This window comes from Scyliorhinus canicula, chromosome 12 (assembly GCF_902713615.1).
Source record: "Scyliorhinus canicula chromosome 12, sScyCan1.1, whole genome shotgun sequence".
Lineage (NCBI taxonomy): Eukaryota > Metazoa > Chordata > Chondrichthyes > Carcharhiniformes > Scyliorhinidae > Scyliorhinus > Scyliorhinus canicula.
In genome coordinates, this window is record NC_052157.1 from 10,319,318 (window position 1) to 10,340,082 (window position 20,765).

Here is a 20,765-nt window from a genome sequence, read left to right on the forward strand (position 1 = left end):
GCCAGATGGTGGGGGATGAATGTAGTGAGACATGAACCCAAGGTTCTGGTTGAGGTCGTACTCATGCGTGCAGAACTTAGCTATTAATTTCTGCTCGGCAATTCTGTGTTCAAAGTATCATCTTGCATCACTGGCTTTGTCTATATATGTTTTTGCGTAACCTACCTTGTCACTCACCTGATAAAGGAGCTACGCTCCGAAAGCTAGTGATTCCAAACAAACCTGTTGGACTTTAACCTGGTGTTGTAAGGCTTCTTACTGTGCCCACCCCAGTCCAAAGCCGGCATCTCCACATGGTGGAGTTGGCAGGCTATTTTTTATTAACTTCAACTTTCACCCACTTTACACAATTGTACGCAGCAAAGGTTACTCCAGTCTGCCCGTGTATCTCTCTGCTCTCCACTCCAGTTACGTGTTAACCAAACTTTTTCTAATGAGTTATTGCATTTGTGAAAAGAGCAGGCAGAAAAATGCTCAGTGAACCGGTTAAAGGACTGGATCAATAAATATCGTCAATAGCAATTTCTGGCCTAAAGTTTTAGTTTCACAAGAGATGGTCAGTCATAGAATCATACAGCGCTAAGGGAGGCCATTCAGCCCATCGCGCCTGGATGGGCCCTTTGAAAGAGTTACCCAATTAGACCCACTCCCCAGCTAATGCTCAGTGACTCGCAGCCTGGATGCGGGTCTATGAACAAGAGATTTCCTCTGACCCAACATGGTTTTAATGTAAACGCAGCAAGGGCCAGAACTGCTTTTTCCTGATATTAAAAAGATTGCATAAGAAATTGTAACAGGTTTTTTGGGGGGGGGGGGGGGGGGGGGGGGGGGAGATTGAGTGCACCACCCAGAACGCTTTTGAAAACACCACATTATTTTTTGCATCAGGCTGGAGTTAAACAGCAACCAGTGCAAACTTGCATCAATGCCTAACTGAAAGCATTGTGGGTTGAGGTGATGAGAGTACAATTGTGCCCTGGAGAAACACTCAACTATCAATTACTCGGGGGAGTTGGAGAGTTGACTAAAGCAGGTTCGGAAACAGGACCCGGCGAGAGGTTACGGTGTTTTCTTGATGTGCAGGGTGTAATATGCCCAGGGCTCCGGCACGTACATGACTCCTGGGTACTTTTTCCGGAGAATTTTGTCATTCCACAAGAAAGCCACCCAAGCAGAGATCAGGACCAGTGCAATGCAGAAGGAGTAGAAGAGGAATAGACCGTTACTATCCATCACCAGTCCTTTGCGTTTCTTGTGCATTACTGTCGCCATCATGGCAAAGGCAGTAAAGATATAGAGGACAAAGATCTGACCTTCAGTCACCAAATACCTAGAAGGAAAGAAACAGAGTGAAAGGGGTACGCAACCCAATTCTTCAAAAAAAATCTGACCAATAATCTCCACTAAATCCCACAGTGGGGAGGTGGTGGCATAGCGGTATTGCCACTGGACTAGTTAACCAGCGACCTGGAGTAAAGCTCTGGGGACCCAGGTTCAAATCCCGCCACGGCAGATGGTGAAATTTGAACTCGATAAAAATCTGGAATTAAAAGTCTAATGATGACCATTGCTGTTGGTCGTAAAAATTAAAAAATAAACATCTGGTTCACTAATATCACTGGATAGCACAATTCACAGCTCCAGGGTCCCAGGTTCGATTCCCAGCTTGGGTCACTGTCTGTGCGGAGTCTGCACACCCTCCCCGTGTGTGCGTGGGTTTCCTCCGGGTGCTCCGGTTTCCTCCCACAGCCCAAAGATGTGCATGGTGAAAATGAGAAAATGAAAATCGCTTATTGTCACGAGTAGGCTTCAATGAAGTTACTGTGAAAAGCCCCTAGTCGCCACATTCCGACGCCTGTTCGGGGAACCGTGCTGCTGGCCTGTTTTCAAAGCCAGCGATTTAGCTCTGTGCTAAACAGCCCCTTAAAGTAAGTGCCCAACGTGGGGCTCGACCCTGGGATTAAGAGTCCCATGCTCTACCGACTGAGCTAGCCGGGTGGATTGGCCATGAGAAATTGCCCTTAGTGTCCAAAATTGCCCTTGGTGTTGGGTGGGGTTACTGTGTTATGGGGATAGGGTGGAGGTGTTGACCTTGGGTAGGGTGCTCTTTCCAGGAGCTGGTGCAGACTCGATGGGCCGAATGGCCTCCTTGTACACTGTAAATTCTATGATAATATCCTTTACGGAAGGAAATCTGCCGTCCTTACCTGGTCTGACCTACATGTGACGCCAGACCCACAACAATGAGGTTGACTCTCAACTGCCCCCTCAAGGTCAATTAGTGATGGGCCCAGCCAGCGATGCTCACTTCCCATGAATGAATTTTAAAAAAACTCTCCTTTCGTTAACCCTTCAACTCCTGAAGCTTAGATTAGAGTATGGTTTACATTCATTTGCAATATTCAGACAGGTGGACAAACTAGTAAAAGGCAAATTTTAAATAGATACCAGAAAGGAGTGGGGGCTGGAGCGCTAAACAAATGTTAGCGAGTTGACAGCCCGTTTTACATCTGTCCCGAGAGCATCGATGGAAATAATTCCAATCCTAATAAAAGGAGTGATCAACACACGCCCCTGGAATCAGTTAAGGACCAACTGGGTGCTGAAACGAGGAGACGCAAGATCTTTCGATGGAATGAAGATGGGCTGAATGGATCTTCCTCGCCCATCATTATCTTGCGACGCCACTGGCAATATTCAGCCAGATGCCCATTCGGTTAGCCTGGCCGGCTGTTTAGCCAAGGGGGTTGTCACACCTTGTCTGGCCTCAGGCTCACCATCCTGCAGTCACCGTGCAATCAGCAGGAATGGTGGGTGATGTTCCTGCTACACTTCCATTCTCAGGGCCCGACTGCCACTGGCAAGGTCAAGGTTCAATGCTCGTCCCCAAATGTCCCGTGAAGATGGTGGTGAGCCATGTTCTCTGGGAATAGAGTAGTGGGTTAGTACAGGCGTGCGGCTTGTAAGGCATGTCAGTGGATAATTAAAATGCGAGGCAGGAGCCAAGTGGTGGTCAGACTTAGAAAGGATAGTGGGGGTGCTGTTGGCTTGAACTACTTGTGTTTTCTTTTCATACCTCACAATCCAACAGCTTTGTGGTCGCTGTTTAATAAGGTGACTTATTTCTAGATTTTTAAAAATATTGCATTTCATAGAATCATAGAACTTACAGTGCAGAAGGAGGCCACTCGGCCCATCGGGTCTGCACCAACCCTTGGAAAGAGCACCCTACTTAAGCCCATGCCTCCCACCCTATCCCCGTAACCCTGCCTAACCTTTTTTGGACACTAAGGGACAATTTCGCACGGCCAATCCACCTAACCTGCACAGCTTGGACTGTGGGAGGAAACCGGAGCGCCCGGAGGAAACCCACGCACACACGGGGAGGATGCGCAGACTCCGCACAGACAGTGACCCAAGCCGGGAATCGAACCTGGGACCCTGGAGCTGTGAAGCAACTGTGCTAACCACTATGCTACCGAACGGGTGAGTTATGAACTCACATTCTCTGGTTTGTTATCTAGTTGACTAGACCAGCGCCATAACCACTACGCAATTGTACTTGCACCCCAGAATTAATCAAGTAATATTTAGGGGAAAGGAAAGACTTAATTTAGAGTGCCCAATTCTTTTTCCCCCTAATTAAGGGGCAGTTTAGCGTGGCCAATCCACCGAGCCGGCACATCTTTGGGTTGTGGGGGTGAGACCCACGCAGACACGGGGAGAATGTGCAAACTCCACGCGGACAGTGACCCCGGGCCGGGATCGAACCCGAGACCTCAGCGCCGTGAGGCAGCAGTGCTAACCACCGTCTCGCCCAAGAATTGCATTTATATAGCGCCATTCCAGATCACCAGTCTCAAAATGCTTTAGTGATGTACTTTTGCAGTGTCGTTACCGTTGGAAATGCGGCAGCCCGGTCCCACAAAACGCATGACGAAAGAAAGCCGTGTCTGTCCTTCGCTAAATATTCGCTGATCTCTTACCAGTAGTAGAGGCTGCTCGGGCCGAGGAGCAGCCAGGCTGATAGGGGCATTCTGCTGTCCTTGCTACTGCGAGTGAAGCAGCCGGTGAAATACAGGCTGATAATGATGAAGAAAGGAACATACCTGGAGCACAAAAATCAACACAACGCAGCTATTAGCCAAACAGTCCTCGAGCTGCAGTGACCAAAGTAACACCTCGTGCTGCAGCCTCACAAATAGACTTTGTATATACAAGCATGCACACACGCAACGGTTAATCAGACATCAGGGAACGAGAAAAAGGTCAAAGGTTCTTTGGAACATCGAGCTGCCTCTTGCGTTGGTTTCTAAGTGACACAGGAATGTCACGGCTGGGACCAGGTTTCCACACAAGCCAGGGGGGCGGGTTTCTCCGTTGCCCGACGGCGATCGGGCGGAGAACCCCCTGTTTACGACCGAATCGGGGGAGGTGCCTGTTTTTGGCTGCTCCACCCCCTACAAAATGGCATCGTCGAAGAGCGCGCCGCACACCGTTGGGACGGCCTCAGGATATTACCTGAAGCCCCTCCCCCCGATGCTCCACCCCCGATGGGGCGAGCTCACGATGGCGTGGTTCACTTGTGCGCTCAGTTTACGTGAACCCGGCGTGGCGGCTGCGGACTGTGTCCAGCACCATCACAGTCCGGGGGGGGGGGGGGGGGGGGGGGGGGGGGGGGAGGGGGGGGGGGGAAGCCGTGCTGCTGGCCGTCGGGGGGGGGGGGGGGGGGGGGGGGGGGGAGAAGCCGTGCTGCTGGCCGGGGGTTGCTTTGGCGAAGGCTGGTGGGGGGGGGGCTAGTCCGGGGTGGCAAGGGAGTGGCCAGGGGGCAGTATCTGGTAGGTGGGGTCCGTGCGCGGCCGGCACCACGTGGTACGGCCTGACCGCTGCAGTTCCTCCCCGTGCACCTGCGCGGCCACGGACCTGCCAATACTCCGGCTGTTTATTTTGTGACGGCCCGGTGTGTTACGTGGCGCGGCTGCTGGTCCCTCCCCGGTCACAGCGTCGGTGCGGGGGCCTTGCCGATTGTTTCGTCGCAGATCTACACACTTCCTTCGGCCATTGCTCACAAATCGGAGAATCCAGCCCAGGATATTTAAACATGGCTTGCAGAGTACAATGGGTGATCCAATCCTCACACATGTGCGAACACACATACACACACACACACATATATGTCACACTCACATTCTACAAAGATGCACACAAACATTCACACACTCACATACATAATCACAGACACACATTTCAGAGGCAATTAAGGGTAAATACTTGACTTTTATCCCCCTCTCAGTTCAGGAGCTTCGAGATCAATCGGATCAACCTACTTAGCACAGACCCAGGTCAACGGTGAGCCCCCCCCCCCCCCCCCCCCCCCCCCCCCCCCCCCCCCCCCCACCCTCCCACCTCCCACCTCGGCTCGTAATAGGAATGCTGCAGTTTCCTAGTGTCGTCCTCTCATCTGAACTGCAGTGGTGAATGTACTAACCTTGTGATTGGGAAGAGAAAAGGTCGTTTAGTAGAAAATAATGGTTGAGCAAAGTGTTTGGTAGTTTGGCCTTTACACACTTTTCCACAGAAGAACCTGACTCAACAACAATGCCGCTTTCAAACAATGAGAATGTGAGGCTGTGCTTCCTGCAGTTGTCCCATCATTTCTGAGCAGGCCTTAAATAAAACAGTAAAATCCACATAGAGATTTCACAGGAAGAGCCACCTGTGATCTGAGAAATAGGCAATATAGAGAACACCATCCTGCACCCCTAGGTCTGTGCATAGTCACCTCGCTGACCACCGCAATGTTAATGCATTGTAAGATACATCCTTTCACAGAGTAACTGGATTCCTGAGAAAGAGTGGAAGCGAGGAGGGGAGGTTGTCAAGGAGGAAGAGACTGAGCTCAGTGGAGGATGAAGAGGACGGAGAGCCAGCTCATATGTTTAACTGAATGTTCCGCTCGATATGTTAAGCCTAAGTTTCATACAGTCATCAAAAGTTAATGAATCCACATAAACACTGCTCCATTCAACTTCTGCAGCAATGCTGCATTGAAACAAGCTCGGGGACATTTTGGCAATACCTCCTTCCGGGTGGGTAAATTGCTGTACGGCGCAGTAGCCCTTCCCACACTGTTCTGCTGGGAATGTAGAATTAGTGGGTGTACTTCTAGGTTCAAAAACTAGAGCGGGAATCCTGACACAATCTTACACAGAGAATTGGCTCAGTAATGTCTAGTCTGTCCCAGGAGCTGCTTTATTTTTCAACCCCGCCCCCAACAACCTTTCCCCAGTTACAGGCAGCTGACTAGCCTCCCGACAGGAATCGAACACCCCACGAGACCAGATGACCATCCAACATGTGTGAACTGAGACATGTGAGCAACCGGTAAGGCAACCACACTCCCAAAGGCCCGCTTGCCCAGGTGCCAGTGGTGGAGGAACTCCACCCAGCACCCGTTCCCTGACTCATAGACATAACAGCTGCCCTGGCGGTGAGCAATTGGCAAGACAAGACCGGGCACAGTCAGTCGGGACCTGCCTCGGTTACGCCGTTCAGAACCACAACAGGTGGCACCTTCAGCCACTGACCATCAGGTCACTCTCTGGCTGCCATTTTGTACCAGCGATGGATGGTCCGAATATTTATCTCTTTCGTTAGCTTGCTTACCACATCAAGTGACCCAAGGATTCATCGTAGTAATACAGCAGCTCAAAGGAGTCAATCTGTGGGTTTAACAAGAGAAATCGTAACTTCGAAACTATTCAGATCTGTGCTCAGAGCAAGCGGAGTGGTGCTAGAGAATGGAACGTTTGCCAGTTCGAGCATTCAGCTTCAAGCATCCAAGTTGCAAAGCAAATTGATTGGGTGAACGGGGAGCTCCCTCTTTCCCTGACCCTGTACCTGTGTCATGACACCGATACCAACGCACCTCTCGAGCCTTCCTGCAATGAGATTACTGGACTGGCCAAACACCAATTAAGGGGAGGCGGTGGCGTAGTGGTATTGTCACTCAATTAGTAATCCAGAGAACCATGGAAATGTTCTGGGGGGACCAGGGTTCGAATCCCACCATAGCAGATGATGACATTTGAATTCAATTTTTAAATTTTTTTTCCAATTTTTATAATAATATTAATCTTTGTCACAAGTAGGTTTACATTAACACTACAATGAAGTTACTGTGAAAATCCCCTAGTCGCTACATTCCGGCGCCTGTTCGGGTACCCCGAGGGAGAATTCAGAATGTCCAATTCACGTACAGCACGTCTTTCGGGACTTGTGGGAGGAAACCGGAGCACCCGGAGGAAACCCACGCAGACATGGGGGAGAACGTGCAGACTCCGCACAGATAGTGACCCAAGCTGGAAAGTGAACCTGGGACCCTGGAGCTGTGAAGCAACTGTGCTAACCACTGTGCTACCGTGCTGCCCATTTAGCTTGGCAATCCACCTACTCTGCACATCTTTGGGTCTTGGGGGGTGAGACATATGCATACACGGGGAGCAAATTCAATAAAAATGACCACGAATCCATTGCCAACTGTTGTAAAAACCCATCTCACGAATGTCCTTTAGGGAAGGCCTGATGTGGAGATGCCGGCGTTGGACTGGGGTGAGCACAGTAAGAAGTCTTACAACACCAGGTTAAAGTCCAACAGGTTTGTTTCAAACACGAGCTTTCGGAGCACGGCTCCTTCTTCAGGTGAATGATTCAGAGATTCACCTGAAGAAGGAGCCGTGCTCCGAAAGCTCGTGTTTGAAACAAACCTGTTGGACTTTAACCTGGTGTTGTAAGACTTCTTACTGTGCTTTAGGGAAGGAAATCTGTCATCCTTATCTGGTCTGGCCTACATGTGACTTCAGCCCCACAGCGATGTGGTTGATTTACTCTTAAAATGCCCTCTGAAAAATGGGTTAACAAGTCACTCAGTTCAAGGGCAAGAAATGCAGACTCACATCCCGTGAAAGAACACATTTCTTTCAGAGCTGGACAGAGGCCTCCAAATTCAATTTCATACCAGGAAAACTTACATAGTTCTGGGAAAAAGTTGACCACCTGAAATATGTACTCTGTCTCTCTCTCTCTCTCACAGATGCTCCCTGACCCAAGTGTTTCCAGCATTTTCCATGTTTATTTAATTTCATGTCAATGCCTCACAGTCATAGTCGGAAGTTATTTTCAGTTTAGCGTGGATTTGAACAATAACTTGCATTTATATACCATCGTTGACATGGTGGAATGAGTGGGGAGGGAAAGGGGGAGGAAAAGAGGGAGAGTTGAAAGCCATGACAGCTGATGGCACGTCCACCAAAGGTGCAGAGATTAAAATGGTGGAACAATTCGAATCGGGGATGTGGAAGATGTGCAAAGTCAAACTCACTGCAGCACCTTTGACCAAGCTGAGCTTGCACAGGTTTAATCTGATTGAAACGCTTTTCTTACCAATGTTTCTGGTTTCAAGTCCTTCATAATCGGGTTTTCCCGCACGGACAGGTGGAGCTGATACCCACTTAAAATCAGACGATGATTCACTGAATCGCCAACGAGGTGAATGCTGGCTCCCATAACAAACGTTATTATACAGATGTACACTGCGGAGATTGGGAGTGTCTTGGGAGAACGTTCAATAAGCTGCAGAAGGTATGAAAGGGTGAGTGAAATATCCTGAAATAAGTGCTCGTGAGAGCTTGACAAGTTTTCATCTCCATTTCTGGTCGTCTGTGACATGTGTCCATACATTTGCCCAATTTTGCCTCTATTTTCACACTTTCTCCCCTTTTCAGAAGGAACATAGAATTTACAGGGCAGAAGGAGGCCATTCGGCCCAATGAGCCTGCGCCAGCCCTTGGAAAGAGCAACCTACTTAAGCCCAAGCCACCCTACCTAACCTTTCTTGGACACCAAGGGGCAATTTTATCATGGCCAATCCACCTAACCTGCACATCTTTGGACTGTGGGAGGAAACCGGAGCACCCGGAGGAAACCCACGCAGACACGGGGAGAACGTGCAGACTCCGCACAGGCAGTTACCCGAGGCCGAAATTGAACCCGGGTCCCTGGAGCGGTGAGGCAGCAGTGCTAGCCACTGTGCCACCATGCCGCCCCTATGGCTGCAAAGTCGCTGGGATACTGGGTAAGCCTGGATTGTAAGCATCAGCTGGCGTATAGGGCAACACAGGCAGGCCCGACCCTGGCCTCACCCAACAACCATGACCTTTTCAAGCAGGATTCATTGGAAAGAAATCAGCATTTGGCTGGACCAATTCTCCGCCCTCCCCGCCCCCAACAAGTTACAGCATCCCCATTGCTAACCCCGAATGAAGATCCAACTCAGCAAAGGTTGCAAATCAAAGTTGGAACCTGTGCGTTCTCCGAGCTCAGAACCAGAACAATGTTCAGTCATGCAGCCATCAGAAAAGGGGCAATGGATTCACCGACAGGACACTTACTTTCTCCAATCACAACATCTAAAATAGTCAACAGCAAAGACGTTACCTTCAGTAGGAGGAAAGGTGTGATGATGTTATAGGCCATGTGAAAATAATCACCAACACTCAGTTTATTCAATGGAAACCATTCCACTGGAAAGATAATCTAAAATGAAGCACAACAGACCCTGGTCAGTTTTTCTTTTAAAACAGGAAAAAAAACCCAGTAGATCCAGTATAAATTATCTTCCCAATCTCCCTCTCCCCTAATGAGTTACCCAGTATATCTCAGGTAGTTTGATGAAGAACCCATTCTTCATGTATACAGAGTGTATTGAAGCAGGAAGCGATAAGGAAATATTACAACCGACCCCGCCCAATGTCCTCAGAATTCACTTTCCACATGGATTACACTGGAGGTCCAGCATAGAAACGGGCCATTTACCCAAACTCTTCAATGTTGGTATTTCCCCTCCACATGAGCCCGTCATCTCAACCCGTCCGCATATCCTTCTATCTTTTTCCCCCAACGTGTGTTTATCCGGATTCCTCGACGCGATTTATCTCAACTACTTTTTTGTTTGAGGTAGTGAGTTCCACATTTTCACCACTCTCTCTGGGGAAAGAGGTTTGTCCGGAATGCCCTCTTGGGCGCATTAGTGACGCTCTCATATTCTCTCTCATACGGACGGCTCAAAGCTCTGGCCGCCCCCACACAAGTGGAAAAACCTTCTCTCCGTCTACCCAATCAAACTCCTTCAATAATTTTAAAGCCCCCCATCTGGTCAACCCCCTCCCCCCCCCCGCCTTCTCTTTGCTGGAGGAAAGAGCCTCAGCTTGGGGTCTCCGAATAGCGATTGGGTGAGTGAGCCCTGGTCCCGTTTGGTCAATCCCATTTGTTGGTTTATGACTCACCATTGCAATAGGACGTCCAAAATCCAGGATCCAGTTTTGCACAGTGAAATAAAACCAAAGATCCAGGTGAAACTGAGGTTTTTTATCCAGGTTCTCCGGCTCACTTCCTACATTCCTATGGAATAAGAGGACACGGCATCATAATTGGAGCTGAACCCAGCCTTTGAAAACCTGCCCTCTGCTTGTTCTATTGAAACATGATGAGACACACCACAGCCAAACCTCCTGGGATTCCATCTCTGTGTCCAACTCCAGTAAAATCTCACCTGCAGCAATGTGAGGTGACACATTTTAGGGATGAGGAATAATAAGAGGATATAAAAGAAAAATCTTTTTAATAAAAAAAAGGTCTGGAGGTATTTACTTTGGTTTGTCCAGTGACGCACTCACCCACCGAGTTCAAAGGTTCTAACCCCACATTTTCCACTCAATTCCAATTCTCTTCCTGCACCCAGTGATGCACTAAGTCAGACTTTTGTCTGTTTCCATAGCTGGCAATGCCTGGAATGGGTCGCTAGTCTGTTGCTAGGAGCTTAGAGCTTGTGGAGCGCCACTCCACATCAAATGTGGCTGACCAGAAGTCTCTCTCATTCTTACCGCCAACCATTGGTGTGTTTTGAAGGTTGACACCCTCAACCCGTTTGACCTCTCTTCCCCCCCCCCATCTTTGACCTGAGCAGACCTGGTTGAAGCTTCAGAGTTCAGACTTTTGGATGCGATAATAAGCTGAAGAAAGGTGGGGGCAAAGGGGTGGTTAGCAGCAACTCTCGGGCTGTATAGGGCTGTTGTCAGCTGCAAAGAGACATAGATAGGATGCAGAGCTGGGCTGAGAAGTGGCAGATGGAGTTCAACCCTGAAAAGTGTGAGGTTGTCCATTTTGGAAGGACAAATATGAATGCGGAATACAGGGTTAACGGTAGAGTTCTTGGCAATGTAGAGGAGCAGAGAGATCTTGGGATCTATGTTCATAGATCTTTGAAAGTTGCCACTCCAGTGGATAGAGCTGTGAAGAAGGCCTATGGTGTGCTAGCGTTCATTAGCAGAGGGATTGAATTTCAGAGCCGTGAGGTGATGATGCAGCTGTACAAAACCTTGGTACGGCCACATTTGGAGTACTGTGTGCAGTTCTGGTCACCTCATTTTAGGAAGGATGTGGAAGCTTTGGAAAAGGTGCAAAGGAAATTTACCAGGATGTTGCCTGGAATGGAGAGTAGGTCTTACGAGGAAAGGTTGAGGGTGCTAGGCCTTTTCTCATTAGAACGGAGAAGGGTGAGGGGCGATTTGATAGAGGTCTATAAGATGATCAGGGGAATAGATAGAGTAGACAGTCAGAGACTTTTTCCCCGGGTGGAACAAACCATTACAAGGGGACATAAATTTAAGGTAAATGGTGGAAGATATAGGGGATGTCAGAGGTAGGTTCTTTACCCAGAGTGTAGTGGGGGCATGGAATGCACTGCCTGTGGAAGTAGTTGAGTCGGAAACGTTAGGGACCATCAAGCGACTATTGGATAGGTACATGGATTATGGTAGAACAATGGAGTGTAGATTAATTTGTTCTTAAGGGCAGCACGGTAGCATTGTGGATAGCACAATTGCTTCACAGCTCCAGGGTCCCAGGTTCGACTTCGGCTTGGGTCACTGTCTGTGTGGAGTCTGCACATCCTCCCCGTGTGTGCGTGGGTTTCCTCTGGGTGCTCCGGTTTCCTCCCACAGTCCAAAGATGTGCAGGTTGGGTGGATTGGCCATGATAAATTGCCCTTAGTGTCCAAAATTCTATGATCTATGATTAACCTAGGACAAAAGTTCGGCACAACATCGTGGGCCGAAGGGCCTGTTCTGTTCTGTAGTTCTCTAGGTTCTCTTTGGGCAGAGAGTTACTAGGGTATGAACTGCCCAGTAACTAATAGAATCTGCAACACTTTCAAAAGAAAATTTGACCTTTATTGAGAAATAAAAACTTTTAAACTATTTGGACAAAAGCAGGGGGAATTAGCCACATTCTAATAAACTCTAACAGCTCTCTGGCAAAGGCTTTGGTGAATGTAAGGGGATGTGGAGTTTGATGTCAAAACAGATGGTAGATGTGTTCTGGACTTCAGAAAACTCCAATGCCCATTTGTATCATGTATAATGCAGCTTAATCCTTTAGTGTCGTTTAGCTTTGTTAACCTGGCCCTCGAGTGTGGTGACCAGACAGTTCCACGCACTTTGTCTGATGTTTATAGTTTCAGTGCAATTTCAGGTGCTGATACCTACATCAATCGCCTGCCTACTGATCCACAGGGACCAAGAGCTTCCCGTTCCCATCTCTGGGTCAGCTAATCTCAGCCAGGACAGAAATAAACACGTTCTGAAAGCAGATGTGAGTGTACAGGTTGGGCTGGAGCAGGATTGAGATCAATTGTACCGTCTGCAAACTCTCAATGACAGAGTCAGAGGGGATTGTGGGTAGGTGGGGGAGGGGGGGGGGGTCAATCCCCCATTCATTTCGGGGTCAGCCAGTGCAGAATATCGCCTCGGTCTAGGGGAATGCCTCCATGTTTCTCCGAGGATTCTCTTTGGTCTCCCAAGCTTCGATTGGCAAATCTGTCTCGTTCCCGGCTCAGTTTATGGACAATGTGTCTTGGTAATTCCCCAGAGCTCCTTTCCTGCGAAATTGGTTGAATCTCAACCCATGCCCCCCCCCACCACCTCCTCGGGATTTCTAAACCAGCTGCAGCACTGGCGGAATTCACCATCTAGGTTCAGAGGTGGCCAAAATGGTCGGTAGAGCTGTTCCTCAACAGCATTTGAGGAGATGAAGGGGGAGGAGGGAGGTTAAATAGAGCAAAGAATTCTAGTGCCTTTGCCACAGACGTCTATTTTCAGTCATAAACACGGGGGTAAGAATCGGTCTCCTCCATTTTTGTAGTCACATGACACAATCTCATCACCACTGCTTACATCATAAAGGTTAACTCATTACCATTCCTGTCACATTTACTGACCCTGGGCATCCACTGCAAGTAAGTTGCATTTAAGTTTTTAAATCTCTCAATAAGCTGTGCTTGAGTTACAAATAATAATTACTGAGCGTCATCCACTTGTTTGAGGACGTGACCAAGCATGTGGATGAAGGTAAAGCAGTGGATGTAGTGTACATGGATTTTAGTAAGGCATTTGATAAGGTTCCCCATTGTAGGCTTGTGCAGAAAGTAAGGAGGCATGGGATAGTGGGAAATTTGGCCAGTTGGATAACAAACTGGCTAACCGATAGAAGACAGAGAGTGGTGGTGGATGGCAAATATTCAGCCTGGAGCCCATTTATCAGTGGCGTACCGCAGGGATCAGCTCTGGGTCCTCTGCTGTTTGTGATTTTCATTAACGACTTGGATGAGGGAGTTGAAGGGTGGGTCAGTAAATTTGCAGATGATACGAAGATTGGTGGAGTTGTGGATAGTGAGGAGGGCTGTTGTCGGCTTCAAAGGGACATAGATAGGATGCAGAGCTGGGCTGAGAAGTGGCAGATGGAGTTTAACCCTGACAAGTGTGAGGTTGTCCATTTTGGAAGGACAAATATGAATGCGGAATACAGGGTTAATGGTAGGGTTCTTGGCAATGTGGAGGAGCAGAGAGATCTTGGGGTCTATGTTCATAGATCTTTGAAAGTTGCCACTCAAGTGGATAGAGTACTCCGGTTTCCTCCCACAGTCCAAAGATGTGCAGGTTGGGTGGATTGGCCATGAAAAATTGCCCTTAGTGTCCAAAATTCTATGATTAACCTGGGACAAAAGTTTGGCGCAACATCGTGGGCCGAAGGGCCTGTTCTGTGCTGTATTTCTCTATCTTAAGAGTCTTGATGCCCGACTCTGGGGTTTTAGGAATCACTGCATTCTAAACACTTCCATTCCCCAGTGGCCTACGAGCAGATGAGATTGGAGCAGATGTCGGCCATTCGACCCCTCCAACCTGCTCCGCCACTCAATAAAGATAGTGGCCGATCGGTTTACGTTTCCAGTTCCACATTCCCATTTAACCCTGACCCTTGCCCAACAAGAATCTATCTATCGCTCCCTTAAAAATATTCAGTGACCCGGCCTCCACTGCTTTCTGAGGCAGAGGGTACCAAAGTGACGCAACCTTCAGGAAGAAATTCTCCACATTTCTGTCTGATAAGGGCTACTCCTAATTTTACAATAGTGGCCCTGCTAGTGACTCACCCATAGGAGGAAACATCCTTTCCACGTCCACTTGGTCAAAAGCCCTCATCAGCTTATAAACCTCAATCAAGTCGCCCCTCACTCTTCTAGATTCCAGTCGTAACAAGCCCAGCCTTGCCAACCTGTCCTCATAAGACAAACCGCTCATTCCATGTGTCAATCCAGTAAATGCTCCTCTGAACTGCTTCCAATGCATTGACATCCTTCCTTAAATAAAGGAGACCAAAATTGTACACAGCATTCGAAATGCGGTCTCGCTAATGCCCTGGATAACTGAAGCAGTACATCCTTAGTTTTATGTTCAATTTTTCTCATTATAAAGCAAAGCCTTCTATTAACCTTCTTAATTACTTGCTGTACCTGCATGCTAACCTTTTGTGACTCATGATCCAGAAAACCTAGATCCGTCTGCAGCTTGGAATTCTGCAGTCACCATTCTTTTTCATTCTTGCATCAAAGTGCACAGCTTCACATTTTCCCCGTGTTGTACTCCAAGCAAATATCCTCTGAACCACCTCCATTTGCATCCTTCCTTTAAATAAGGAGACCAAAACTGTGCAGTCGAGGTGTGGTCACACCGATACCCTCAGACAACGTCGAGGGGAATAAACCCCCTTTGTGGGTGGATCGATGTCAGTGGTGAATGCGCCATACTCAGCAGGGTCAACGGGAGTGACGAGGAACCTTATTCTGGAACCGCTGCAGTCCCTGTGGTGCAGGTACACCCACAGTGCTGTTAGGGAGCCGGGGGGGGGGGGGGGGGGGGGGGGGGGGGAAGAGTGGCGGGGGGGGGGGGGGGGGGGGGGTTTCGCAGGGTTTCAATCCTCCGACAATGACGAAACGTCGATATATTTTCAAATCAGGAATGGTGCGTGATTTCAGAGGTGATGGCATTCATTTGGATCTGCCCAGCTGTGAGAGGTGCTGTGCGAGCGGCCTTGACATGTTGCTGTAATGTATCCTGTAGATTGAACACTCTGTAACACTGTGCAGGGAGTGGATACTAATGGTTGCCTATCAAGTGGACTGCTTTGTCTTGAATGGTATCTACATTGAATAGTTTGAAATATTTTTACAATGTTTGCAGCACAGTGGATGTAAAATGAGCTACAGGTCAGTGACAGAAATAACTATAATCTGTTCTTGCAGAGAACATTTGTTAGCGAAAAAGGCCTAGGCTGCTCTCTCAAAAGAGGTGATACTACTTTGAAGAAGAGCAAGGGAGTTGTCCCTGGTGCCCCAGCCCATATTTATCCCTCAATCAACTTTTTAAAAAATGTTTTCACATGGTCGCACTGGCTGCCTGCACAAGTTTCAAGAGTACTTCATTGGTTGGTTATAAGTCTTCTTGGGACATACTGGGGTTGAGAAAGGTGCCACAGAAATGGAAATCTTTCTTTGAGCGGAGGAGGTGTTCCAGATGCAGAATGTGGAGATTGAGCACCTTTCAAACAGTCCACTGTGCTGCATCCACCAGCACGTTGACCAGGTCAGCAGTAAAGAATTGAAAGGGAGCCAGTGCATTGCTTATCCAAAAAGGTTTGCCTGCTTCAGCAGGAAACGAGAACGCTTAAGGGTTTGCATGCTTAAAATCCGGACAAGAAGGCTAATTAACAAGCAAGTTAATTTAAGTGCAATATTCAACCCAAACTACATAAGCTGATGATTTAAAAACAATCATATTGTTCTTTTTTTGTTTTTGTTAGAATCACATCACCAGAGGAGCCCATTCACTCCACTGTATCTGAGCGAGCTCTTTGAGAGAGCTTCCAAATTAGTCTCACTCCCCCACAAGTATTTGTCCACTTTACATTTAGAAGTTGATCAGATCTGCTTCAACCACCTGTTCGGACAACGAATTCCAGCTCAAAATAACTCAAAATTAAAAAAAAAGCCCAATCACCTTAAATCTCTGGTTCCCACTCTCCTACCGGTGGAAATAGTTTTTCCTTATTTACTCTACCATAAAAATAATAATCTTTATTGTCACAAGGAGGCTTACATTAACACTGCAATGAGGTTACAGTGAAAATCCCCTAGTCGCCACATTCCGGCGCCTGTTCGGGTACACAGAGGGAGAATTCAGAGTGTCCAAATTACCTAATAGCACGTCTTTCGGGACTTGTGGGAGGAAACCGGAGCACCCGGAGGAAACCCACGCAGACATGGGGAGAAGGTGCAGACTCGGCACAGACAGTGACCCAAATCGTACAGCTTAGACCTATATTGCAGAAGGCACGGCTATCAGTGATTGATGGTGAATGAAATTGGAGATATGGAAGAGTCCAGAGCGACAGGAAAACTCTGATCTCGGAGGCTTGTCGGACTGGAGGAGGTTGACCTGATCCTGTCCTAAGTGACAGAAATGTACACTTCCTGGGACCTGGTGCTCAATTGGTTCCTGCCAGAGCCCCAACTACTAATCTGGACCATCCAGTGGTTCAGTGCAGTGGAAGGAACAAACCCGGGGCCTCGGGGGGTTTGTGCGGCTCAGAACTAAATACGCAGATTGGTTATTGTACAGAACGTGCAGACTCCGCACAGACAGTGACCCATGCCGGGAATTGAACCGGGGACTCTGGCGCTGTGAAGCCATAGTGCTAACCACTGTGCTACCGTGCTGCACTTCATCACCTCCATTTCAAACTTAGGAGGAGGGCATCATACATACAATTAAATACTAATGTTGTGAATCTGGAAATCAGCCAGGCAAGGACAGGAAACAGGCATTGTTGTGTTTCAGGGGTGGTTACAATATGTAGTCTCCTGTAAGTGGATCTTGATTCCCGATGAACAGGAGGGTGTCCTTATGGAGACCTACGAAATGAGACACAGGTGTCAAAGAGTGAAGTCTTGCCATAATACACTGGCTTATGAAATGAAATGAAATGAAAATTGCTTATTGTCATGAGTAGTCTTCAATTAAGTTACTGTGAAAAGCCCCTAAGTCGCCACATTCCGGCGCCTGTCCGGGGAGGCTGGTACGGGAATCGAACCGTGCTGCTGGCCTGCTTGGTCTGCTTTAAAAGCCAGCGATTTAGCCTAATGAGCTAAACCAGCTTATGGAATATATCACATGTTGAATTGTGTGCGGGTAAGAATGTACATTTTGATTAGACTGCGGCTTGGCTATAAACGAACAAACAAATGTATTTGACATGTTAAGTGGAGAGTATTCTGTACAATCAGTGTAATTAGAAATGTTACTAATCTCTTCAAAACGTTAATGCAATAAAGGTGCTTCTCCTGTGCTAACCCACAACATACAATTGATTCTTAAAACCTGGCTACTCACCTTACTTGGCAAAACGCTTCTACAAAGCTCAGAGCATTGCCTGATATCCCAAACCCAAACAACGAACATAAACCTCCCTTAGAGGCTCCTGGCCCTAGAACTGTCCAAGGGACCATGAAGAATTTATTATTTTTATTTTGGTGTCTATAGTGAGACTAGTGCCCCTTGCCGATTACTTGAGCAGTTAAGGGGCTGTTAAACCACTTCTGGTGCACAAAATGGACATTGATGCAGGTGGCTAGGTTTCTGTCAGAAAAGCAAATCGAATAATGGTGCGCAAACTTGTCCGATGGAAAACTGATGCAATTAACACTTTGATAACAACAAGGGATACGTCGTCTTTCCAAAAGTAGAAAAAGCGAACCAAGAAAAGACAATAAATCAAGAGCGTTCACAGGGTGAATGCGGAGAGGATGTTTCCCCCTGTAGCGAAATCTAGAAGTAGGGAGCATAGTTTCAGAATAAGGGGCCTTCAATTTAGGATGGAGAGATTCTCTCAAAGGGTTCTCGATCTTTGGAATTGTTTTATTGTCACGTGTACCGAGGTGCAGTGAAAAGTATTGTTCTGTGTACAGTCCAGACAGATCGTTCCAAACATGATATATACACAATGTAAATACATAGACACAGGCATCGGGTGAAGCGTACAGGAGTGCAGTCCTACTCAGTAAAGAATTCTCTACCGCAGAGATCAGTGGAGGCTAGATCATTGATTTATTCAACATGCAGTTAGACGGAATTTTGATCTACAAGGGAGTTGAGGGTTACGGAGAGGAAAATGAAGTTAAGGCCACAATCAAATCAGTCACGATGTTATTGAATGGGGGACCAGGCTTGAGGGGTCAAATGGCCTGCTCCCATTCCAGTTTCATATTTTCCTATGTTGTTACTGTTGCTGGAAATACATTGAAGGTCTATCAGTATCTGGAAGAGTAAAAGAGTCATTTTAATTCCTTCTCTCTCTCTCTCTCTCTCTCTCTCTCTCTCTCTCTCTCTCGAGAGAGAGAGAGAGAGAGAGAGAGAGAGGCTGATTGACACTTTGTTTTTCCAGATCGTTGTTATTTTTATTTAATTTTCAGATTTCTGCCATTTTCTGTGATGGTATCCACAGGTGAATAGTTGACAGGCCACTGTCTGACCTCCCTTTTTCAAGGAACAAAACAATAGTCACATGGGTGAGATACTGCAGGAGTGAGTGGAGCTGCAAAGCATGGCAAAATTGGACTTGGAAGAAAGCGCTAAAGGAGCAAATCAATAGCCCTTTGCGCTTTGTCAATCCCCTCCCTGCAATCCATTCATTAACACCCAATCGTTGCTTTGAAAGAAGGCTCATTTCAGCCTTAGCATCACAGGAGAAAGGGGTCAGTCAAAAACAGCATTATTAACAATATCATTATCCATATTGCTATCAGACCAGGGATTTGCAGATTGCGAAGGTAAATGGAAAAAATTCCCTCCGACAGATTTGGTGCGATAGTCCAGATGAGAAAGACAGAATTAAATCCTGTTGTTGAGTCGCACAGATGTCCCTGCCAGGGAATGTCGACAGCAGTCCATCTGGAGGCAAAACAAAGTTAATGAGAGGCTGATTCTAGTCACGGGGGTAAGGTTTATCCCCGCAGTAAGGGTTAAACAGTGTGGCTCAGCACACTGGCCTCAGAGTCAGCCTCTGGTTCAAGTTCCACTCCAGGACTTGAACACAAAATCCAGGCCGACATTCCAGTGCATCACTGAGGGAGAGTTGCACTATCGGTGGTGCGACCTTTCTGATGAAACCTTTCTGCTCCCTAAGGTGGAGGTGAAAGATCCCCAGCATTATTCCCCACCCTCCCATCCCTAATGTCCTGTTGTATGAGACGAGACTAAATTGGTTAGGATTATATTCATGGGAGTTTAGGATAGTGAGGGGGGGGGGGGTGGATCTCTTCGAAACTTACAAAATTCTAACAGGATTAGACAGGGTAGATTCAGAAACAATGTTCCCGATGGATGGGGGAGCCCAGAGCTAGAGGGTCATAGTTTGAGGAGAAGGGGATATTGAACTTGATGATCAGTCATGATTATAATAAATGGCGGAGCAGACTCAAAGGGCAGAAAGGCTTCCTCCGGCTTCTATTTTCTATGTCCCGGCCAATATTTATCCCTCAAATAGACATCACACACACTCACTAAAAAATATTGCCTGGTCATGGTTACCGAACAGTTTATGGGAACACAGGCCCCCTTACCTTACAACCACCAGCACACTTCAAACACACACACAAAAAAAGTGTCCCCACTGGCTGCCAGGCACTTTGGGAATGCTGAGGTTGAGAGAGGCGCTATGTAAATGAAAACCTTCCTTTTGTGTTTCCCCCATGTTGGTAGTGGAGTGGGAAGTGCTATATTTCTGGGATAACATCTGCGAAATGACTCTTTCTAAAGAAAAAAAGATACATGCATTTGAATTTGCTGAGTGTTGTTGAGGGGGTCTGTCTTTGGTAAGGGGTGGGTGCAGATTTCCTGGCTGGGCTCCCTTTGCCTTTAAAAACAAAAGAGAATTAAACAGCACACACAGTTCAACATTGCCCCCCCCCCCCCAAAGCAGCCAAACCTGGGCAGGAAGAAGGGAGTTTGCAGAGGAGGTTGTTGTCGCTTCCGCATGCTGGGCTCTCTCCCCGCTGGCTGGTCTGTCCTCTGGCCACAAGCTCCCTTATCTTGACAAGAGCTTTAATGTCGCTTCGGTCTGTGCTCACCCCCTCCTCCAGCTCGGGTAGAAAGCTCCCTCTCTCCCTCCACAACCTCTGGGCACATCTGCAGCGCCTGTGACTGGGGACAGACTCTCACCCTCACTCCCAGCACGGAGCCAAAACCCCTGGGCAGCTCCCACCCCTTTTCTGTCTCACACACAGTCACCGCCCTCTTCCCCTCCCTCCTGTTTGCAGT

General features: G+C 47.8%; 1 protein-coding gene across 1 annotated transcript; it reads right to left on the reverse strand.

The window, feature by feature from the left end:
• Positions 1-204: 204 nt before the first annotated feature.
• LOC119974537 (ceroid-lipofuscinosis neuronal protein 6 homolog) lies at positions 205-20,761 on the reverse strand. The gene is made up of 7 exons (XM_038813513.1): positions 20,434-20,761; positions 10,344-10,458; positions 9,496-9,594; positions 8,443-8,631; positions 6,667-6,722; positions 3,987-4,109; positions 205-1,330 (listed from the first exon to the last, which is right to left on the reverse strand). Exons 1-7 carry the CDS (start codon positions 20,481-20,483, stop codon positions 1,060-1,062), a joined length of 903 nt encoding a protein of 300 aa, XP_038669441.1. The 5' UTR covers positions 20,484-20,761; the 3' UTR covers positions 205-1,059.
• Positions 20,762-20,765: the final 4 nt, after the last annotated feature.

Coding starts and splice junctions, on each gene's coding strand:
- LOC119974537 (XM_038813513.1), bottom strand. CDS start 20,483: ATGCGGAAGCGACAACAACCTCCTCTGCAAACTCCCTTCTTCCTGCCC. Junction 9,595..10,343: donor TTGGACGTCCTATTGCAATG/GTGAGTCATAAA, acceptor GCTTCATTTTAG/ATTATCTTTCCAGTGGAATG. Junction 6,723..8,442: donor ACTTGAAACCAGAAACATTG/GTAAGAAAAGCG, acceptor TTAAACCCACAG/ATTGACTCCTTTGAGCTGCT.